We start from the raw sequence: 25892 nt of genomic DNA, 5'->3' as shown, positions 1-25892 counted from the left end.
CAGTCAAAATAAATAAATAAAATAAATTTTTAAAAAATTTTTTAGAAGGGAGAAACTGAATGATACAAACATAAACATATGCATGCAAAATTAATTTCTAATAAATTATGTATTTTATATTACATTATTTGACTATGATATACCATGGAGGCAAGATTCAGGAGAAACTTTTTTAGTAGTCCTACAATTTAGTTTGCTAATTTGGGAGCAGATTTTCAATTTTATCTTTAAAGAATATCAAAGAATGCAGATTTTATCAACATCAGTGGTTAACATTGATATGTTTAATTTCCTTTTATGTCAAGAAGTTTTTTCTTATATGAACTGAAATTTCTCCTTAAAATTTAAGGCCACTTATCTTACTCTGACCTTGATGTTGACAGAGAAGTGGTGAACAGTGTTCCTATAATGACCATTTATATATTAGAGCCAATAATTAAGTCATCTCTGAGCCCTCTACATTCCCGAGTAGACATTTGTAAGTTCTTTAGCTTTTTCTGATAGGATTTACCTCCAATTGTTTCTAAATCAATCTCTCTCTCTCTCCATTTCTCTCTCTGGCTCGCTCTTTGCTTAATTTTCCTCAATCTCTTAAACTTGTTCACATTTTCCTTATGAGATGATCATAACCATGGATTATTATTTCCCAGACTTTATAACCTTTATTTTTTATTTGCATGCCAGTATAGTACTTATTTAAAAACACTGCACTTTTTCATTCAGGGAAAATCTCTAACTTTAGTATATGTCAAAAGACTGTAACCCAAATCATATTTCCTATTGAAACAGTGGCATAATAGGCAATTAGTTAAAGAAAGTATTCTGGTAGAGTGAAAAGAGCATGAGTTAGAAACAGAGAGGTGAGAATCCTACCTCTAACGCCTAGAAGCCTGAGAACAACATTAACTCCCTGGGTTTCTGTTTACTCTTTTTTTTCCCCCCGCATATAATATTTTATTTGATCTCCTCAGTGGAATCTGTTTTGTTTGTTTTTTAACACCTTTATTAGAGTATAATTGCTTTACAATGGTGTGTTAGTTTCTGCTTTATAACAAAGTGAATCAGCTATACATATATATATTTCCCCATATCCCTCCCTCTTGCATCTCTCTCCCACCCTCCCTGTCCCAACCCTCCAGGTGGTCACAAAGCACGGAGCTGATCTCCCTGTGCTATGTGGCTGCTTCCCACTAGCTATCTATTTTACATTTGGTAGTGTATATATGTCCATGCCACTCTCTCATTTCGTCCCAGCTTACCCTTCCCCCTCTGTGTCCTCAAGTCCATTCTCTACATCTACGTCTTTATTCCTGTCCTGCCCCTAAGTTCTTCAGGACCTTTTTTTTTTTTCAAGATTCCATATATATGTGTTAGCATACGGTATTTGTTTTTCTCTTTCTGACTTACTTCACTCTGTATGACAGACTCTAGGTCCATCCACCTCACTACAAATAACTCAATTTTGTTTCTTTTTATGGCTGAGTAATATTCCATTGTATATATGTGCAACATCTTCTTTATCCATTCATCTGTCGGTGGACACTTAGGTTGCTTCCATGTCCTGGCTATTGTAAATAGAGCTGCAATGAACATTTTGGTACATGACTCTTTTTGAATTATCGTTTTCTCAGGGTATATGCCCAGTAGTGGGATTGCTGGGTCGTATGGTAGTTCTATTTGTAGTTTTTTAAGGAACCTCCGTACTGTTCTCCATAGAGGTTGTATCAATTTACATTCCCACCAACAGTGCAAGAGGGTTCCCTTTTCTCCACACCCTCTCCAGCATTTATTCTTTGTAGATTTTTTGATGATGGCCATTCTGACTGGTGTGAGGTGATACCTCTTTGTAGTTTTGATTTGCATTTCTCTAATGATTAGTGATGTTGAGCATCCTTTCATGCGTTTGTTGGCAATCTGTATATCTTCTTTGGAGAAATGTCTATTTACGTCTTCTGCCCATTTTTAGATTGGGTTTTTAGTTTTTTTGATATTGAGATGCTTGGAAATTTTGGAGATTAATCCTTTGTCAGGTGCTTCATTTGCAAATATTTTCTCCTATTCTGAGGGTTGTCGTTTCATCTTGTTTATGGTTTCCTTTGTTGTGAAAAGCTTTTAAATTTCATTAGGTCCCATTTGTTTATTTTGTTTTTATTTCCATTTCTCTAGGAGGTGGGTCAAAAAGATCTTGCTGTGATTTATGTCATACAGTGTTCTGCCTATGTTTCCCTCTAAGAGTTTTACAGTGTCTGGCCTTACATTTAGGTCTTTAATCCATTTTGAGTTTATTTTTGTGTATGGTCTTAGGGAGTGTTCTAATTTCATTCTTTTACATGTAGCCGTCCAGTTTTCCCAGCACCACTTATTGAATATTGATGAGGCTGTCTTTTCTCCATTGTGTATTCTTGCCTCTTTTATCAAAAATAAGATGACCATATGTATGTGGGTTTATCTCTGGGCTTTCTATCGATCTATATTTCTGTTTTTGTGCCAGTACCATACTGTCTTGATTACTGTAGCTTTGTAGTATAGTCTGAAGTCCAGGAGCCTGATTCCTCCCGTTTTGTTTTTCTTTCTCAAGATTGCTTTGGCTATTCTGGTTCTTTTGTGTTTCCATACAAACTGTGAAATTTTTTGTTCTAGTTCTGTGAAAAATGCCATTGGTAGTTTGATAAGGATTGCATTGAATCTGTAGATTGCTTTGGGTAGTATAGTCATTTTCACAATGTTGATTCTTGCAATCCAAGAACATCTATTTACTCTTATGTAAATTGAAGACAATAGTATCTACCTTACAAGGATAGGAAATATAATGAGATAATTCTGTGGATGCCCAGTGGCAAAAGAAAATCTCAAAGAACGATTGATACTATTTTTCCTACTACTAATATTATTGCCATTATACACCTGACCAAAAGTGTATTGTCCAACTGTTTTACAGAAATGACCACAAGAGCTAAACAATATATATCATGGGAATATATATATATGTATAGCTGATTCACTGTGTTATAAGGCAGATACTAACATATCACTGTAAAGCAATTATACTCCAATAAAGATGTTAAAAAACAATATATATCATATACCAGAACCTGTAAAGTATGTACAAATGTGTCAAAGAGGACAAAATAGTAATGTTACATTCATTTGAGAGCCTGTATGTTGTAGACTGTGAATTGAGAAAGCAAAGGCTACAAAGGACATGTTTAGAAGAATAAGAGCTGGGAAGATTTGCAGAACAGGAGGCTGACTGTGCCTGAGGCAGGAAAGTGTGGAGACAACAGGAGAAGAGTTGAGCTGACCGGAAAGGGTCCCAGGTGGTCCAGGGCTAAGGGGTCAGGCCACATGTGACAGAACCCATTAGAAAGCAGAGTGAATGGGCAACACAATCTTCCTCCCCCACCCCCTCCAGAATTCATATGGCATTACATCTGAAACTCTTTAATCCTATTTCAAGTGCCAGGTCTTTTTCCTAATTCCTATAAACAGATGGGACCTTTCCCTCTGAAATACCACAGTGTTTTGCTTATATTGCTTTTCTGACATTTACTTTAATTTAACTCAACAAATACTTATTAAGTGCCTACTATATGCAGGCAGCATAATGAATACTACAAAACAGTGAAAATCACAGACACAGATCCCTCCCTTTGTGAAGCTCACTCTCAATGGGGGAAAGTGGGAAGCCAGATCATATAATAAACATAATAATGAATAAATTGTATTATACATTTGAAGGTGATCAAACGGTATGTGGATCAGAATAAGAAAATGAATGAAGAAAGGAGTGAGGGTGTCAGTTGACATTTTAAAAAGGTAGCCTCTCTGAGAAGGTGATATTTAAATAAAGTTTTCAAGGACAGCAAGTTAGAACTATGATGATATCCAGAATAACATCATTCCCAGATCAAAGGCCCTAGTGTGGGAGGGAGTTTAGTTGGATTTCAGGAAAAGCAGGAGAGTTGGTGGAGCACGATTACCATGAGTGAAGGGATACTAATAAGAAGAGGTAAAGTCAGAGGGATAAGAGAATAAGGGTCAGGGGTCTCTGGAGGACTTGGGAAGAATAGGGTGAGTGGAGATCAGGTAGGGCCTCATGGGTCACTGTAAAGACTTTATCTCTTATTCTAATTTTGGTGGGGAATCATTGTCGGGTTTCTAGCAAAGAAGTGGCACTATCTGGCTTAGGTTTTAAAAATGATCACTTTGAGTGCTTGGTTAAAAATATACTGTAGGGTTGCAGGACTAGAAGCAGAGAGAGCTTTTAAGAAACTACTGTGGCAATATGGTGGTGATTCCAACCAGTATAGCAACAGTAATGGTGGGGAGAAGAAGTCAAATTCTGGAAATATTTTACAGCAGACACCATAAGATTTCCTGACAAATAGGGTGAGAAAAAGAGAGGATCAAATGTGGCCTGAAAACTTCGAGTTGCCATCCACTGAGACGGCTCATATCGTATTTTGCCTTGAAATATATTTATTTATTAAAAGTTTTATGTATAAGAGCCCAGTATTTGGAGTTACACAGATCTGACTTCATATCCTGCTTGTTCACTTGCTAGATGTCTGACCCTGTGGAAATCACTGAACTTCTTAAGTTTTAGTTTCCTCATCAGTAAAATGGGTTAAAAATGCCAAATCCCCAGTTTTCTATATGGAGTACATGGGATAATACATGCAAAGCATTTCACAAAATGCCTCGTACATAATAAATGCTTGTTAAATGAAAGATGTGCTTTACTGTGACTCTTAGTGTAATTACTGTTTTCATTTCATATGTTTTATGTCTACTACTGGGTTATATTCTTGAAAGAGGATACTGTCCTATTATTATTATTATTATTATTTCTATAGAGAAACACTCTGTCCTGTATCTAGAGTTAGTATGGGCTCTCTCGCTGTACTAACTGTGGCCTGGCTGATACCACACCGTGGGTGGGGAACCTGGTATCAGAAGGGACAAAATATGCAAATGGTGGATTGGCCCTTTCATATTCACTTCTAAAGATAATAGAAATCATACATATTTTCCTCTTTAGCCATACAAGAATTTTAAATTAAGTCTGGAATATGCTGGTAGAATAACAAAAGTTGAATTTCCACTCCCCCACTTTTTAAATTCATATTCGCTATGACCCTTTGTGGGATTTTCTCTGCTTGCCAATTCTTTCCTTTTACTCTATGTAATTTCGTTTGGTCTCTAAAGTATATCAAACTTGTTATAAGAATTGCTGAAAAGTGTTCTTGTTTTTAAAGGATCCTCTTTAAATTTGCTTAAGTCATTTTGAAATCTGTTCCTCTCTCCCAAACTTGTAGCAATCCTCTCCAGCTTGGTACCATGTGTAAATTTAATGAGCATTCGCTCACTTTCATCATCCAGGTCACTGGGTCATTGATTCTTATTTCCCTTTGGGCTTTTAGAGTAAAGAGACTCTCTCAATGCATCTCTTCCAGTTTTCTTATCTATGGACAGTATTTTCCTGTTTGCATTTCACTTTTACGATAAAAGCATCCTCATTTTCAACCTACTATTAAAATGGAAAATTTGTTATTTCCCAGGATGTAACTCTTGCTCTCTCACTCTCTTTTTTTAAAGACTAGTTCGCATTTTTTTCTCTTCCCATTCTAAAAATATATATGTAATTTTAGGAGTTTTTTTTTTTCTTTTAATACAGGCCTTGAGACGGTCCATATTGAACATCACTCACAATTTCTTCAAAAGCATTCAGTTCTTAAATTCAAATCCACAGAAATTAGGATCTGGTTTGTTGGTTCCTAACCTGTACTTCTTTATAATCTTCTCTACCCCTATAATACAGTTCTATATAAAAAGTTGTTTAAAGTGTAATAAAATTACTATGCAGGAAAAATTACAAAAAACAGAAGTGGGAATAATTAGAATAATTATTAAGGGAATAATTACAAGAGATGATAAGCAAGCAAAGCACTGATGCAATGAGAGGTTGACTGTTGGCAGAGGTTGATGTAGCCTAGTAACAGGGATCTTCAGGGAAGAGAGCACAGAAGAGCAGTGGCAAGAAGTGACAATCAAAACAAAAAAAACGGGCTACATGCTACAACTCTAGTTGCTACAGTCTTTTCTGAAATGTCCAGATCTATCATATTACTTCCATCTCTACCACACCTACAGGAATATTCTTTCTAGAATACAAATTTATTTATACAATGTTATTCCTTTGCTTGAAACTCTTCATTGGTTCCTCTTCATCTGCTGGATGAAGTTCAGACTTCTTAGTATTGCATAACAGGTCCTCCAAGTTCTTACCAGATTATCTCCCCAGCCTGTCTACTACCCCAAATCCTCACTATGGTATGGCCATGTTGAACTCCTTGATGTTGCACTTAGTCACCATTGTGTTCCTTTCCTGAGCCAATTCTACAGAATAGTCCTTTTCTGCCATTTTGTCACTCCCCTAACCCTTACCCTCATGACTCTGTGTATCTTATACATATTTCTATCGTAACTCCTAAGATTCTGAGGTTGGTTGGCATCCATTACTTTTATCTAGCCATCATATTCTCTGGGAAACCCTACTTCAAGTGATCCCATTTGATCTACCAATTGTATGACCTATCTTTCCCACCAGAGGATGAGCTTATGACCCATGCTAGCTATTCAGAATGTCCATAGGGACTGTCCATCCCATGGACATAGGGATTGGCCAATGGCGCTCTATTACTTAATCAGAACAAATCATAGCTTTGGGGAGAAACGGGTTCTGTAGTGAAGGAGGCAGTTTACTCTTTCCCCAAGCTCATTAGGATCACAAGCTTAAGGACTCTATCAGCCTAAACTTCTTTTTAGGCCACCTATCTAAGAATCATCTAGAAATTAAGTCAGAGACAAAGAGCCAAGAAATCAATGGAAGGTAGATTTCTGATGACATTGTTAAAATGCGTGGATTCAACCATTCCTAAACATAACAACACCTCAGACTTACCAGCTATTCAGTCAACAAATTCTTTTTTAATGTTTCAGATGGTTTGAGTTAAGTTTCTACATTTAAAATGGAAACACTGCTGTTACTACTCAAATGCTACTGCACTGACTTATTTATATGCTATTCCTCCTTTGTGTCTTATTACTGTTATATTCCAAGCACTCAGCACACAGTGCCTGGAACATAAGTTGAGGCTTACAAATGATTTTGGAATGAATGCTCCAGCCAAGTTCATTGATCAAATATGACAGTGTTTAAGAACGTTGGCTCTGGAACCTGATTTCCTGAGAAACATATCCTTGGATTGACCATGATTCAATATCTTCATCTTTAAAATGAGGATAATGAAATAACAACCCCTAAAGGGGATTATGAGAATTAAGTGAGTTAATGAATGTATAGAGTTTAACACAGTGCCTAGCACAGAGTAAGCATTCAATAAACGTTAGCAGTTGATATTATGGCTGTACAATTATCTATATTACCTGTCATACACATCCCAGAATGATACAGTTTATCCATTCCATCCACAGAGTTAAATTGGTTATTGTATATTACCCACATACTAATTGCTGACAGAAAGAGTCTGAGAGAAGCCCAGTTGGAGAAGTAGTCTAGAAATCTAAATATACATCAAGGCCTGGAATAGAGATTATCAAACTGAAGTCCCTGAGATTATAGCCAAATTGTTCTGAGCTTTGTTTTTCCACATTGTCACTGAAGATTATTTTTCAGACATGCCAGCAGGTACCTGGGCCACTGTTTTTCACCACACTTTTAGAAGTTTGATTTGACACCATGTAAGTGAATCCAAACAATGAGGGCTCATCAAGAAAGCATGATGAACAAGTAGACAGAAATCAATAAGGATACAGAAGACTTGAACAATTCTATCAACCAACTTGACCTAATTGGCATTTATAAAACACTCCAGCCAACAGTGGAATACACGTTCTTTTGACGTGCATACACTTATCAACAGAGACCAAATTCTGGGCCATGAAATAAGTCTCAGTAACTCTAAGAAGATTCAAGTCATACAGAATATACTTCCCTGATCACAATAAAACTAAATAAGAAACGAATAACAGAAAATTTTCTGGAAAATCTTCTAATATTTGTAAACTAAATAACATACTTTTTATAACCCATGGATAAATTAATAAATCAAATGGGAAAATAGTATCTTAAGGTGAATGAAAATGAAACTTCTATATCTCAAAATCTAGAGCTTGCCCTAAGCAGTACACTTAGGAGGAAATTGATAGAATAAACACCTGAATTAGAACAGATGAAAGGTCTCCAATTAATGACCTCAGTTTGCACCTTAAGAAACTAGAAAAAAGAACAATTTAAATCCAAAGCATATAAAGGAAGGAAATAATAATGATAAAGAGGAAATCTATGAAATAGAAAGTAAGAGCAGAAATCAATTAAACCAAAAGCTGATTTTTTGAGAATAAAATGTAAAAGCTTCTAGCTAGACTAATCAGGAGAAAAGGGATAGACAAAAATTAGCAATATCTGGAATAAAAGAGGGGACATTATTAGAGATTATATGACTACTAAAAGGATAATAAAAGAATATAACATGTACAATGAGCCAAGTCCTTGATAAGATATAAACTACGAAAGCTCACGCAAGAAGACATAAATAACCTGAATAACTCACTATACATTAATGAACTTAAATTATTAAATATCTTCCCATGAAGGAAATTCTAGGCCCAGGTTGCTGTAGTGGCAAATTCCATCAAATATTTAACAAAGAAAGAATATAAATTCTACATAAATTATCCTATAAAGTGGAAAAGGAGGTAATAGTTTCCATTCTGTGAGGCTAGCATTATAGTGAGAACAAAGCCAAAGACATTACAAAAACTATAGACCAATACTCCTCATGAACATAGTCACAAAATTTCTAAACATTTCTTTAGCAAGCTTAATCCAACAATGTATACAAAAATACATAAAAATGGATAAAGAAGATGTGACACATATATACAATGGAAGTTTACTCAGCCATAAAACGAAATGAAATTCAGTTATTTGTAGTGAGGTGGATGGACCTAGAGACTGTCATACAGAGTGAAGTAAGTCAGAAAGAGAAAAACAACTACCGTATGCTAACACATGTATATGGAATCTAAAAAAAAAACAAGTGGTTCTGAAGAACCTAGGGGCAGGACAGGAATAAAGACGCAGATGTAGAGAATGGACTTGAGGACATGGGGAGGGGGAAGGGTAAGCTGGGATGAAGTGAGAGAGTGGCATTGACATATATACACTACCAAATGTAAAACTGACAGCTAATGGAAGCAGCCGCATAGCACAGGGAGATCAGCTCCGTGCTTTGTGTCCACCAGAGGGGTGGGATAGGGAGGGTGGAGAGAGACACAAGAGAGAGGAGATATGGGGATATATGTATATGTATAGCTGATTCACTTTGTTATATAGCAGAAACTAACACACCATTGTAAAGCAAATATACTCCAATAAAGATGTTAAAAAAATAAATAAATAAAATAAAATTCAGTGCCAAAAAAAAACAACATTATGACCAAATGGTATTTGTCCCAGGGATGTAAAGAAAGCCTAAAATTGAAAAATCTATCAATATAATTCACCATATTAACAAACTAAAATAACAAAAACAAAAATATGATCACCTTGATAGATGGGGAAAAGTATTTGATAGAATCAGTATCCATTTTGGATTAAAACCCTCACCAATGCAGAAGTAGAATCTAACATTTTCAACCTGATAAAGAGTATTTATAAAAATGTAAAGGCAATTTCATATCTAATGGTGAAAAACTGAATGTATTGCTCCTAAAATCCAGAACAAAACAAGGATGTCTGCTCTCACTTCTATTTAACATTGCACAAGATAAGTGTACAAAAATAAATTGTATTTCTATATAGAACAACAAAAAGTCAAAAATGGGAATTAGAATACCATGTAAAATAGCCTAAAAATATGAAATACTTAGAGATAAATCTGAAAATAGATATGAAAGATTTATTCATTGAAAAGTACATTGCTGAGAGAAAATGAAGAGGCCCTAAATTAATGGAACAGTACACAGTATTCATGGGTCACTCAGTATTGCTAAGGTGTCAATGCTCCCAAATTATTTTACAAATGGAATGCAATCTGTGCAATTACAACAGAATTTTATAGAAAGTGAAAAACTCATTCTAAAATTCATATAGAAATTCAAGAGATCAAGATTAACCAAAAGAACTTTAAAAAAAAGAACAAAGTTGGAGAACTAACAACTTTATTTCACAGCTTATTAAAAGCTACAGCAATCACGATTGTATGGTATTGGTGCCAAGATAAATAAATATATCAATAGAATAAAATAAACAGTCCAGAAATAGACCCACCACACATAGTTCACTGATTTCAACAAATGTGCAAAGGCAACTCAACAGGGTAAATAACAGACATTTCAAGAAATGGTTCTTGAAAAATTGGATATCCATGTGCAAAAAAAAGAAAAACATTCAATTCAAACTTCACACCATATACAAAAATTAACTCAAAATCGAATATAGATCTAAATATAAACCTAAAACTATAAAACTTTGGAAGAAAAAACAGAAGAATAATCTTCATGGCCTTGAATTAACCAAAGATTTCTTAACTCTGACACCAATAGAACTATCAATTTTAAAAAATATGATAAAACATACTTAATCAAAATTAAAATAGTTTGCTTTTAGAAAGATACTGCTATGAAAATAAAGAGTAGGTCACAAATTGGGAAAAACATTATTTGCATATCATATATATGATAACCTGCATTCAAAGTATATAAAGAATCCTCAAAACTGAATAATAAGAAAACAACCCAATCTAAAAAAAAATGAGCAAAGAATTTGAATTGACCCTTCACCAAGGAAGATATATAAGGGAGAATATGCAAATGAAAGAACGGTCAATATCATTAGTTATTAGGGGAATGTAAATTACAATCACAATGAGATACCATTACAGTATCTAAAATTAAACAAATTGATTATACCTAGCTTGTGTTGGTGAAGATGTGGAAAAAGTAGAACTCTGGCACACTTTCAATGAGAATGTACCAAGGTACGATGGTTCAACTACTTCGGAAAACAGTTCAGCAGTGTCATAAAACATTAAACATATCTACCATCATCTAGACATTCCAGTTCTAGGTATTTACCCAAGAGAAATAAAGGCAGATACACATACAAAGACCTGTACAAAAGTATTCACAGTAGCTTTGTTTGTAACAGCCAAAAACTGGAAAAAAACAAATGTCCAGGTGAAAGAACAAATTATATTATACCCATATATCCTACAACATGAATTGTACCTCAAAATCATGATGTTGAGTGAAAGAAGGCAGACAAAAAAGAGTGCATACTGTATAATTCCATTTACATAAAACTCTAGAAAATGAAAATTAATCTACAGTGAAAAGTTGATCAGTGGGGGAGTGAGGAGGGATGGGAGGACGTATTACAAAGAGGCATGAGGAAACTTTTGATGAATATGTTCATTAACTTGATTATGGTGATGTTTTCACTGGGATACATATGTCAGAACATATTAAATTGTACCTTTTAAGCATGTACAGTTTAATGTATTTTAATTATTCCTCAATATAGTTGTTAAAAAGAAAATTTTCTCTTGATAAGTCTTCATTAAAAATGTGTAGATCCTATCATCAGTTGAAAACACAGTAAGGACAGTATTTCCAGTGGTACTTAAGCATAATGATACATGGCTAGAATGAAGACAAGCCCACAGCTAACATCATACTCAATGGTGAAAAGCTAAGCCTTTCCTCTAAGATCAGGAATAAGACAAGGATGCCCACTCTTGCCATTTCTATTCAACATGGTACTGAAAGTCCTAGTCACAGCAACTAAGCAAGCAAAAAGTAAATAAATAAAAGACCTTCAATCAGAAAGGAAGAAGTAGAATTATCTCTGTTTATAGATGACATGGTCTTATATATAGAAAACCCTAAAGACTTTACCAAAAAACTGTTACAACTAATAAGTTAATTCAGTAAAGTTGCAGGATGCAAAATTAACACACAGAAATCATTTGTCTTCCTATACACTGACAATGAACTATCTGAAAGAGAAATTAAGAAAGCAATCCCATTTACAATAGCATCAAAAGCAATAAAATACTTATAAATAAATTTAACCAAGTAGGTGAAAGACATACACTGAAAACTATGAAACACTGGTGAGATTGAGGAAGATACAAATAAATGGAAAGATATCCCATGATCTTGGATTGGAAAAATTAATGCTGTGAAAATCTCCGTACTACTGAAAAATGATCTAGAGAGTCCATGTAATCCCTATCAAAAGTCCAATAGCATTTTTCACAGAAATAGATACAAATTATCCCAAAATTTGTATGGAGCCACAAAAGACCCCAAATAGACAAAGTAATCCTGAGAAAAAAGGAGCAAAACTGGAGGCATCACAATTCCTGATTTCAAGCTGTATTACAAAGCTGCAGTAATCAAACATTATGGTACTGGCAACGGTACATGGAACCAGTGGAACAGAACAGAGATTCCATATAAAAATCAACACATATGTGGTCAACTGATTTTTGACAAGAGCACCAGGAACACACAATGGAGAAAAGTTAGTCTCTTCGATAAACAGTATTGGTAAAACTGGATATCCACATGCAAAAGCATGAAACCAGATTCCTATCTTACACCACTCACAAAAATGAACTTGAAATGGACCAAAGACTTAAATGTAAGATGTGAAACCATAAAACTCCTAGAAGAAAATATAGGGGAAAAGATCCTTGACATTGGTCTTAGAAATGATTTATTGGATAAGAGACCAAAAGCACAGGTAACAAAAGTTAAAATAAACAAATTGGACTACATCAAACTAAAGAGCTTTGGCACAGCAAAGCAATCAATAATTGAAAAGGCAACCTGAAGAATGAGAGAAAGCATTAGCAAACATATAGCTGATAAGGGGTTAATATCCAAAATATATAAAGAACTCATACAACTCAATTGCAAAATAATAATAATCCAATTAAAAAATAGGCAAAGGACCTGAATAGACATTTTTCCAAAGAAGACATACAAATGGCCGATAGCTATATGAAAAGATGCTCTACATCACTAATCATCAGGGAAATGCAAATCAAAACCACAGTGAGATATATCACTTCATACTTGTTGTGATGGCTATTATCAAAAAGGCAAGAGATAACAAATGTTGGTGAGGATGTGAAGAAAAGAGAACCCTTACACAGTGTCGGTAGGAATGTAAATTGGTACAGCCGTTACAGAAAATAATATGAAGGTTCCTCAAGATATTAAAAATAGAGCTACCAAATGATCTCACAATCCCACTCCTAAATATCCAAAGGAATTTAAACCAGTATCTAAAGGAGATATCTGCACACCCATGTTCCTTTCAGCATTTCTTCACAATAACCAAGATATAAAAACAATCTAAATGCCTTTCAACAGATGAATGGATTAAGAAAATATGATATATATAATTGAATATTATTCAGCCATAAAAGGAAGGAAGTCCTACCATTTGTGACAACATGGATTAACCTGGAGGTCATTATACTGAGTAAAATAAGCCAGAGAAAGATAAATACTGTATGGTATCACTTATATGCAAAATCTAAAAAAAAAAAAAAACAAAAAAAGCCAATTTCATAGAAACAGTAGAGTAGTGATTACCAAGGGCTAGGGGAAGAGGGAAATGGGGTGATACAGGTCAAAGGGTACAAATTTTCACTTATAAGAAGAATAAATTCTAATGCTCTAATGTATAGCATGGTGACTACAGTTAATAATACAGTACTGTACACTTCAAAGTTGCAGAGAGTAGATCTCAGGCATTCGCACTCCCCACCCCCAAAAAGAGTTAACTAGGTGAGGTGACAGATGTGTTAATTATCTTGATCTTGGTAATCATTCTACAATGTATATCAAATCATCACATTGTACACTTTAAATATATACAATTATATTTGTCAGTTATTCCTCAAAAAATTAATAAATAAAGATACATGGCTAGAGACGAATAAGCCTGTGTCCTTTATGATGATGGTCTTGAGCATCATGGCACAGTTTGCTCATGTATCACATTTGTAAATTGGTAAGCCTTTGCCCCAAAATGTAGAGAGAGTGAAATAATAATCATTGTAACTTCCTTCTTTCCTACTGGTTTAATTCTTAACCTTCTTGAATGAATTAAAAATTACTCAAATATATGAAATTTGGAATAAATGTTAACTTACGTGTAAAAGCACATCTATAACATATTTAATCAAAATAATATTTTCCTGATATTATTCATGCAGAAATAATACTGGTATTTACAAATAGTCTTTTAGAATTGGTGGTTAGGTGGGAAATAACCACAGACATGTCTCCAAGTGCATCTCAAGCTAACGTAATAAATTATTTTCTGCATTATATTTTAAGAATCAATACAGTTGAATGAACCAAATGTGCATCCAGCAAAATCTAGCCAAAAAATATCATATATAAAAGTGAATGTGTACTTTAAATATTTATTTAACATTTAAATATATTAACACTACATACTTTAAATATGGTACTACACTTCCACTTACCTTTATAAGACATCGAAAATATCCTTTCTGAGCCAATGCAATGATCAGTGACTTGAAAAGATATTTTCTAACACAATTTGCAACTTTATATATTATAGCATACAATGTTAACTAATAGCATACGGTATTAACTAATAACCATTGAGATAGTCATTTCCTGAGTGCAAAACCAACCATCCAAATTGCTGCACCAAAAAATTCTGATGAATCATTATTTGATTTCTAATTATAAAGAGGAATATCTTGTTTTTCAGAAAGAATATTAGCAACTTGTTTTTAAGCTTAAAACGTTATTAAATCAATAGAGTATTTATATAGAAATCCTAATAAATGCAATTCAATCTACACCAAAGACAAAGTAGATTTTAATACTATTTTAACAATTATTAAGTGGCTGCTAAGTGTTATACACTGAGATGTACACACTCTTGTTAAAATTAGAACAACAAAGGGACAGTTATAAGGAAAAATCCTAATCCAAGTAACAATGGAAAAAAATTCATAATATACCTTATTGCTACAGATGTCTAGTCATTGGTCCAAAATCTTTACCATTGAAAGTCCAGTCTTTAAGATTTCATTTATTATGCTTGTTATCCAGGAAACATGCCTAATTCCCCAAATCTCCCTTAAATAATGTTTATAAAATACATATGTCAGGTCACTGTCTATACCCATTTGCAGCAGCCAATCAAAATAAGTATTTAAGGGGCATCGGTGGGAAATAATTTGTCACTATATAGGTCAGCTCTCTTATTAATAATAATAAAAACTGACATAACACCATTTGTACAGCAATTTCATATCAAGACTCGAAAGATTTATTCATTAATACTGCCAATATTTCTAGGCATTATTTGGCAAACATTCATCTCCATCTTACTGATTTATAAAGCAAAGCCCTAACTCATAAAATGACATGAACCTAGTGACTCTATGTTTTCTAACTCACAGTCCATTTCTATTTGCCAGGGAGAAGAGAAAGATATAATACATCTAGCATGAAATAGTTTGGCTACCCCAGGATAGTGAAATATCCAATTGGTACTTGGGTCTTATCTATTCCCACCTTTTTATATGCGATCCAGTCAAACACCCTGTCAATATCTGTTGCCCGTAGCACTTCCTGTGATACTGGATGGGAACTGGCCAAGCCGTCAAGCAGCATCACTTCATGTAGAACATCTGTCAGAAACCTCTGTTTTTCCTGCAATATAGTAGATGGAACAACATCATAGGTGATTCCTGGTTATGACGGAATATGTGTGACAATATGAACAGAATGTGTGTTACTTAATTGATGATGCTCATCAACCTACATGGTGAGACTTAACTCTAAAGAGAAACCGGTAAATAAAATGCCCCTTAAGTCACTCTAAAATAACAGTGAGCACAACATGAAACAAAATCAATGGGCTACAATGGGCCCTAAATAGAAACAATGGACTCTATGTTTTAGCAGTGGTTAAAACAAATTTGGAGCATGGGCATATAAATGAAACTGACTAAGCTTGTTTACGTGTTCTGCAGGGTCAAAACTAAAATTCCAGTCCCAAATAACCTTTTCATAGTTAATCCAATATAAGAATAATAGCTAAATTTCAGAGATCCATTGCTATTTCTTATTTCTAGTCCATTTAAACAACACATTCCCTCTCTTTCTGTTCCTCCCTTTCTTTCCCTCTCTCTTTCTCACTTATCCTCTCTCTAATACACACACACACTTATTTTCTAAAAGAATTTCAGGAGACCACCACAAATAATAAAAAGCATTACTGACATCAAACTATAATATCTGTGTATGTGGATGTGATACGTGAATTCAGAAAGTGGAGAGCAACAGGTATCAACAATCCATTTTGTGAAACAAAACAAAATCGTGAGACTTCTGTGTATTGTTGAGACATTAGTATTTGCTCTAATAAAAGCTGATTTGTAATGTTAGTAATAAACTGTAAAGAAAAAAGTACTTCTCTGTTGTTTTCGCTTTAAGAAGCCTGCTTTAAAGAAACAGCTTAGGTTCTGTTAACAAAAAAGCTGGCAGCTATTAGTCCTCCTAGTCTCCTGCCTTCACTGAGGGAGAAGGAGAGGAAAAAGTAGTTGCAAGAGGTAACAAGGGCTAAATAGCCCTTAGATAGTTGGCACCTGAGAGGTATCAATACAGAGCTAAGACTGCAACACTTTAATTGCTCTAGCTAATTCTGAACTCATTCCTGGAGCCTCCAAATTCTGGGCCAGCAGATAAACTGCACTTTATTTCTGAGTGAGTTGTAATTTCAAGCTGACAGTACACCAATCCTGGATTTTAAAAACTGGAAAGAGAATAAATATACTAAGAAAAGAATACTTAACTAGGCACATATGTTTGTGTTAATTTAAATCTGGCTTTAAAGAAACATTTTTGTTCATCATCCCTTGCTCAATAATGTAGTATGTTTAATCAATAATTTAACTGGCCATCCAACTATATACTGTAAGGTTTATTTTCTACTAGCTTATTTTTATAGTCTGTGGACTATATATCTAATTTCTTTAGTCCTCTTTTTTCGGTCTACGAATTTCACGTCAATGCTCCAACAAAAAGGACTTTGTTGCAGTGACTGAACCAAAAGTCACTCTAAGTCCCAGAAGGATGCTCCAGACCGTAAGAGACCACAATAAAAAGTACAAACTTACAATGAATTAAGTGACAAATACTACACAAAATGATACTGTATTTCTTCTTAAATCAAGTTCCTAATTCAAGATGAATTAAGAAGATTAAGAAGACTGAAATTGGACCCTGTGATATAAAATTTTTTTAATTAAAAGACTTAGTATTGGGACGAGGGGAAGATGGCGGAAGAGTAAGACGCGGAGATCACCTTCCTCCCCACAGATACACCAGAAATACATCTACACGTGGAACAACTCCTACAGAACACCCACTGAACGCTGGCAGAAGACCTCAGACCTCCCAAAAGGCAAGAAACTCCCCACGTACCTGGGTAGAGCAAAAGAAAAAAGAATAAAGAGACAAAAGAATAGGGACGGGACACGCACCAGTGGGAGAGAGCTGTGAAGGAAGAAGGGTTTCCACACACTAGGAAGCCCCTTCGCGTGCAGAGACTGCGGATGGCGGAGGAGGAAAGCTTCGGGGCCGAGGAGGAGAGCGCAGCAACAGGGGCGCAGAAGGCAAAGCGGAGAGATTCCCGCACAGAGGATCGCTGCCGACCGGCACTCACCAGGCCGAGAGGCTTGTCTGCTCACCCGCCGGGTGGGCGGGGCTAGGAGCTGAGGCTCTGGCTTCCGTCGGAGCGCAGGGAGAGGACTGGGGTTGGCGGCGTGAACACAGCCTGCAGGGGCTAGTGCGCCACCGCTGGCCGGGAGGGATTCCGGGGAAAAGTCTGGACCTGCCGAAGAGGCAAGAGACTTTTTCTTCCCTCTTTGTTTCCTGGTGCGCGAGGGGAGGGGATTAAGAGCGCTGCTTAAAGGAGCTCCAGAGACGGGCACAAGCCGCGGCTAAAAGCGCGGACCCGAGACGTGCATGAGACGCTAAGGCTGCTGCTGCTGTCGCCACTAAGAAGCCTGTGTGCGAGCACAGGTCACTATCCACACCACCCTTCCGGGGATCCTGTGCAGCCCTCCACTGCCAGGGTCCTGGGATCCAGGGACAACTTCCTCCGGAGAACGCACGGCGTGCCTCAGGCTGGTGCAAAGTCCCGCCGGCTTCTGCCACCGCAGGCTCACCCCGCAGCCGCACACCTCCCTCCCCCCCGACCCCCGGCCTGAGTGAGCCAGAGCCCCCGAAGCAGCTGCTCCTTTAACCCTGTCCTGTCTGAGCGAGGAACAGACGCCCTCCGGCGACCTACACGCACAGGCGGGGCCAAATCCAAAGCTGAGCCCCGGGAGCTGTGAGAACAAACAAGAGAAAGGGAAATCTCTCCCAGCAGCCTCAGGAGCAGCGGATTAAAGCTCCACAATCAACTTGATGTACCCTGCATCTGTGGAATATATGAATAGACAACGAATCATCCCAAATTGAGGAGGTGGACGTCGAGAGCAAGATTTATGATTTTTTCCCCTTTTCCCCTTTTTGTGTGTATGTGTATGGTTCTGTGTGAGATTTTGTCTGTATAGCTTTCCTTCAACCATTTGTCCTAGGGTTCTATACGTCTGGGGTTTTTTCTTCTTTTTTTAAAAAATATTTTTCTTAATAATTACTTTTTTATTTTAAAAACTTTATTATATTTTCTTACTTTACTTTATTTTACTTTATCTTTTTTCTTTTTTTCTTCCTTCCCTCCTTCCTTCCTTCCTTCCTCCCTCCCTTCCCTCCTTTCTTTCCTTCTTTTTTCTTTCTTTTTTTCTACTTTTTCTCCCTTTTATTCTGAGCCGTGTGGATGAAAGGCTCTTGGTGCTGCAGCTAGGAGTCAGTGCTGTGCCTCTGAGGTGGGAGATCCAACTTCAGGACACTGGTCCACAAGAGACCTCCCAGTTCCACATAATATCAAATGGCGAAAATCTCCCAGAGATATCCATCTCAACACCAGCACCCAGTTTCACTCAACGACCAGCAAGCTACAGTGCTGGACATCCTATGCCAAACAACTAGCAAGACAGGAACACAACCCCACCCATTATCACAGAGGCTGCCTAAAATCATAATAAGTCCACAGACACCCCAAAGCACACCAACAAACCTGGACCTGCCCACCAGAAAGACAAGATCCAGCCTCATCCACCAGAACACAGGCACTAGTCCCCTCCAACAGGAAGCCTACACAACCCACTGAACCAACCTTAGCCACTGGGGAGAGACACCAAAAACAACAGGAACTACGAACATGCAGTCTGCAAAAACGGGACCCCAAAGACAGTAAGATAAGCAAAATGATAAGACAGAAAAACACACAGCAGATGAAGAAGCAAGATAAAAACCGACCAGACCTAACAAATGAAGAGGAAATAGGGAGTCTACCTGAAAAAGAATTCAGAATAATGATAGTAAAGATGATCCAAAATCTTGGAAATAGAATAGACAAAACGCAAGAAACATTTAACAAGGACCTAGAAGAACTAAAAATGAAACAAACAACGATGAACAACACATTAAATGAAATTAAAAATACTCTACATGGGATCAATAGCAGAATAACTGAGGCAGAAGAACGGATAAGTGACCTGGAAGATAAAATAGTGGAAATAACTACTGCAGAGCAGAATAAAGAAAAAAAAATGAAAAGAACTGAGGACAGTCACAGAGACCTCTGGGACAACATTAAACGCACCAACATTCGAATTATAGGGGTTCCAGAAGAAGAAGAGAAAAAGAAAGGGACTGAGAAAATATTTGAAGAGATTACAGTTGAAAACTTCTCTAATATGGGAAGGGAAATAGTTAATCAAGTCCAGGAAGCACAGAGAGTCCCATACAGGATAAATCCAAGGAGAAATACGCCAAGGCACATATTAATCAAACTGTCAAAAAGTAAATACAAAGAAAACATATTAAAAGCAGCAAGGGAAAAGCAACAAATAACACACAAGGGAATCCCCATAAGGTTAACAGCTGATCTTTCAGCAGAAACTCTGCAAGCCAGAAGGGACTGGCAGGACATATTGAAAGTGATGAAGGAGAAAAACCTGCAACCAAGATTACTCTACCCAGCAAGGATCTCATTCAGATTTGATGGAGACATTAAAACCTTTACAGACAAGCAAAAGCTGAGAGAGTTCAGCACCACCAAACCATCTTTACAACAACTGCTAAAGGAACTTCTCTAGGCAGGAAACACAAGAGAAGGAAAAGACCTACAATAACGAACCCAAAACAATTAAGAACATGGGAATAGGAACATACATATCAATAATTACCTTAAATGTAAATGGACTAAATGCTCCTACCAAAGACACAGATTAGCTGAATGGATACAAAAACAAGACCCATATATTTGCTATCTACAAGAGACCCACTTCAGACCTAGAGACACATACAGACTGAAAGTAAGGGGATGGAAAAAGATATTTCATGCAAATGGAAACCAAAAGAAAGCTGGAGTAGCAATTCTCATATCAGACAAAATGGACTTTAAAATAAAGAATATTAGAAGAGACAAAGAAGGACACTACATAATGATCAAGGGATCGATCCAAGAAGAAGATATGACAATTGTAAATATTTATGCACCCAACATAGGAGCACCTCAATGCATAAGGCAAATACTAACAGCCATAAAAGGGGAAATCGACAGTAACACATTCATAGTAGGGGACTTTAACACCCAACTTTCACTAATAGACAGATCATCCAAAATGAAAATAAATAAGGAAACACAAGCTTTAAATGAAACATTAAACAAGATGGACTTAATTGATATTTAAAGGACACTGCATCCAAAAACAACAGAATACACATTTTTCTCAAGTGCTCATGGAACATTCTCCAGGATAGATCATATCTTGCGTCACAAATCAAGCCTTGGTAAATTTAAGAAAATTGAAATTGTATCAAGTATCTTTTCCAACCACAACACTATGAGACTAGATATCAATTACAGGAAAAGATCTGTAAAAAATACAAACACATGGAGGCTAAACAATACACTACTTAATAACAAAGTGATCACCGAAGAAATCAAAGAGGAAATAAAAAAATACTCAGAAACAAATGACAATGGAGACACAACAACCCAAAACCTATGGGATACAGCAAAAGGAGTTCTAAGAGGGAAGTTTATAACAATACAATCCTACCTTAAGAAACAGGAAACATCTAGAATAAACAACCTAACCTTGCACCTAAAGCAATTAGAGAAAGAAGAACAAAAAAACCCCAAAGATAGCAGAAGGAAAGAAATCATAAAGATCAGATCAGAAATAAATGAAAAAGAAATGAAGGAAATGATAGCAAAGATCAATAAAACTAAAAGCTGGTTCTTTGAGAAGATAAACAAAATTGATAAACCATTAGCCAGACTCATCAAGAAAAAAAGGGAGAAGACTCAAATCAATAGAATTAGAAATGAAAAAGGAGAAGTAACAACTGACACTGCAGAAATACAAAAGATCATGAGAGATTACTACAAGCAACTCTATGCCAATTAAATGGACAACCTGGAAGAAATGGACAAATTCTTAGAAATGCACAACCTGCGAAGACTGAATCAGGAGGAAATAAAAAATATGAACAGACCAATCACAAGCACTGAAATTGAAACTGTGATTTAAAATCTTCCAACAAACAAAAGCCCAGGACCAGATGGCTTCACAGGCGAATTCTATCAAACACTTAGAGAAGAGCTAACACCTATCCTTCTCAAACTCTTCCAAAATATAGCAAAGGGAGGAGCACTCCCAAACTCATTCTACGAGGCCACCATCATCTTGATACCAAAACCAGAAAAGGATGTCACAAAAAAAGAAAAGTACAGGCCAATATCACAGATGAACATAGATGCAAAAATCCTCAGCAAAATACTAGCAAACAGAATCCAACAGCACATTAAAAGGATCATACACCATGATCAAGTGGGGTTTATTCCAGGAATGCAAGGATTCTTCAATATATGCAAATCAATCAATGTGATAAACCAAATTAACAAACGGAAGGAGAAAAACCATATGATGATCTCAATAGATGCAGAGACAGCTACAGACAAAATTCAACATCCATTTATGATAAAAACCCTCCAGAAAGTAGGCATAGAGGGAACTTTCCTCAACATAATAAAGGCCATATATGACAGACCCACAGCCAACATCATCCTCAATGGTGAAAAACTGAAAGCATTTCCACTAAGATCAGGAACAACACAAGGTTGCCCACTCTCACCACTCTTATTCAACATAGTTTTGGAAGTTTTAGCCACAACAATCAGAGAAGAAGGGAAATAAAAGGAATCCAAATTGGAAAAGAAGAAGTAAAGCTGTCACTGTTTGCAGATGACATGATACTATACATAGAGAATCCCAAAGATGCTACCAGAAAACTACTAGAGCTAATCAATGAATTTGGTAAAGTAGCGGGATTCAAAATTAATGCACAGAAATCTGTGGCATTCTTATACACTAAAGATGAAAAATCTGAAAATGAAATTAAGAAGACACTCCCATTTACCATAGGAACAAAAAGAATAAAATATCTAGGAATAAACCTACCTAAGGAGACAAAAGACCTGTATGCAGAAAATTATAAGACACTGATGAAAGAAATTAAAGATAATACAAATAGATGGAGAGATATACCATGTTCTTGGATTGGAAGAATCAACATTGTGAAAATGAGTATACTACCCAAGGCAATTTACAGATTCAATGCAATCCCTATCAAAGTACCACTGGCATTTTTCACAGAACTAGAACAAAAAAATTTCACAATTTGTATGGAAACACAAATGACCCTGAATAGCCAAAGAAATCTTGAGAACGAAAAACGGAGCTGGAGGAATCAGGCTCCCTGACTTCAGACTATACTACAAAGCTACAGTAATCAAGACAGTATGGTACTGGCACAAAAACAGAAAGATCAATGGAACAGGATAGAAAGCCCGGAGATAAACCCATGCACATATGGTCACCTTATCTTTGATAAAGGAGGCAGGAATATACAGTGGAGCAAGGACAGCCTCTTCAATAAGTGTTGCTAGGAAAACTGGACAGGTACATGTAAAAATATGAGATTAGATCACTCCCTAACACCATACACAAAAATAAGCTCAAAATGGATTGAAGATATAAATGTGAAGCCAGAAACTAGCAAACTCTTAGAGGAAAACATAGGCAGAACACTCTATGACATAAATCACAGCAAGATCCTTTTTGACCCACCTGCTAGAGAAATGGAAATAAAAACAAAAATAAACAAATGGGACCTAATGAAACTTCAAAGCTTTTGCACAGCAAAGGAAACCATAAACAAGACCAAAAGACAACCCTCAGAATGGGAGAAAATATTTGCATATGAAGCAACTGACAAAGGATTAATCTCCAAAATTTATAAGCAGCTCATGCAGCTCAATAACAAAAAAACAAACAACCCAATCCAAAAATGGGCAGAAGACCTAAATAGACATTTCTCCAAAGAAGATATACAGACTGCCAACAAACACATGAAAGAATGCTCAACATCATTAATCATTAGAGAAATGCACATCAAAACTACAATGAGATATCATCTCACTCCAGTCAGAATGGCCATCATCAAAAAATCTAGAAACAATAAATGCTGCAGAGGGTGTGGAGAAAAGGGAACACTCTTGCACTGCTGGTGGGAATGTGAATTGGTACAGCCGCTATGGAGAACAGTATGGAGGTTCCTTAGACAACTACAAATAGAACTACTATATGACCCAGCAATCCCACTACTGGGCATATACCCTGAGAAAACCATAATTCAAAAAGAGTCATGTACCAAAATGTTCATTGCAGCTCTATTTACAATAGCCCGGAGATGGAAACAACCTAAGTGTCCATCATTGGATGAATGGATAAAGAAGATGTGGCACATATATACAATGGAATATTACTCAGCCATAAAAAGAAACAAAATTGAGCTATTTGTAATGAGGTGGATAGACCTAGAATCTGTCATACAGAGTGAAGTAAGTCAGAAAGAGGAAGACAAATACCGTATACTAACACATATATATGGAATTTAAGGGGGAAAAAAATGTCATGAAGAACCTAGGGGTAAGACAGGAATAAAGACACAGACCTACTAGAGAATGGACTTGAAGATATGGGGAGGCGGAAGGGTAAGCTGTGACAAAGCGAGAGAGAGGCATGGACATATATACACTACCAAACGTAAGGTAGATAGCTAGTGGGAAGCAGCCACATAGGACAGCGAGATCAGCTCGGTGCTATGTGACCGCCTGGAGGGTTGGGATAGGGAGGGTGGGAGGGAGCGAGACGCAAGAGGGAAGAGATATGGGAACATATGTATATGTATAACTGATTCACTTTGTTATAAAGCAGAAACTAACACACCATTGTAAAGCAATTATACTCTAATGAAGATGTTAAAAAAAAATTTGTATTTACATTGCTCATTTTAAGTCCACTAAAAAGCAAAGACAAGATCTCAGACAAATGGCCTAGATTTAGAGAATAAGAGAAAATTGTGTGTTTCCAAAATAAAAATTATAAGCCAGTATGCAATCTTGTTAGTCATTCAATTTTAAAATGCACATTAAAGCTATTTGATACTGGAATTAATGAGAGGAATCATGAAATCTATGATACTTCAACTTGACCAATGAACATTTTTATTTATAAAAACTACCAACTGAGGGGCTTCCCTGGTGGCACAGTGGTTGAGAGTCCGCCTGCCGATGCAGGGGACATAGGTTCGTGCCCCGGACTGGGAGGATCCCACATGCCGCGGAGCGGCTGGGCCCGTGAGCCAGCACGTCCGGAGCCTGTGCTCCGCAAGGGGAGAGGCCACAACAGTGAGAGGCCCGCGTAACGCAAAAAAAAAAAAAAAAAAAAAACTACCAACTGAAGGTGTGACATCCATTCTGAAGGTCAAATAATATTCAACTCTTCAAATAGTGATTGCTTGCTCCATTATGTCACTCAAACATCTGATCAAAAATCAGTGTAAAATGAACTTAACACAATGATTTATTTGAATCCTAATTTTTAATATTTAGCAACAATAAATATATATTGATGCATATTAAAATCTAGTAAACATATCTTGGTTTGCTAGAGATGTGATTTTTTTTTAAATGGTATAAAGTCAATGGCCATGAAATTATAAAAATGAAATCTAAGGTAAATTTCAAAAATGAAACTTTCTCGTTTAAGAAGATATAAGTTATACATAATATATTACTTCATACTTCTGGAGAAAAATAAAAACAAACCTTTGGTCAGTGGAATTTCAAAAAGAAGAGTTTAAATTTAGTAGTGTTAAGTCATTAGCAAAAGATTCGTCTTCTACTTTTTTGGAGAGGATGATATTGTCTAATTGAGAAAAAGGGCATTAAGAGAGATGAAGAGAGAGAGAGAAGGAAAAACAAAAAAGAAAGAAAGAAAAGCCTGGCAGAAGATACTCACAAAGCTCAGAAGAGACAATAACTTAAATTGAGGGGGAGGAAAAGAAAATTCTAACCAGAGGCAAACCCAATTGAACAAAATTACAAAGAATTTTGCAGGAGAGAAGGTGCTAATTTTTTTTTTTTTTGCGGTACGCGGGCCTCTCACTGCTGTGGCCTCTCCCGTTGTGGAGCACAGGCTCCGGACGCGCAGGCCCAGCGGCCATGGCTCACGGGCCCAGCCTCTCCGCGGCATGTGGGATCCTCCCGG

General features: G+C 36.3%; 1 protein-coding gene across 1 annotated transcript in view; it reads right to left on the bottom strand.

Moving 5' to 3' along the window:
• Nucleotides 1-25892, bottom strand: part of TRHDE (thyrotropin releasing hormone degrading enzyme) — a gene marked incomplete at its 5' end in the record, with an annotated part of 396110 nt that overhangs the window by 146056 nt on the left and 224162 nt on the right. The window contains one exon of the mRNA XM_082666960.1: nucleotides 15670-15807. Coding sequence (XP_082523086.1) covers nucleotides 15670-15807 — 138 coding nt within the window. The remainder of the gene's footprint in view (nucleotides 1-15669; nucleotides 15808-25892) is intronic.

The sequence above is a fragment of the Grampus griseus genome (assembly GCF_964374135.1).
Source record: "Grampus griseus genome assembly, chromosome: 11".
In the NCBI taxonomy this organism is placed as follows: domain Eukaryota; kingdom Metazoa; phylum Chordata; class Mammalia; order Artiodactyla; family Delphinidae; genus Grampus; species Grampus griseus.
This window is presented reverse-complemented; position numbering and strand designations above follow the sequence as displayed.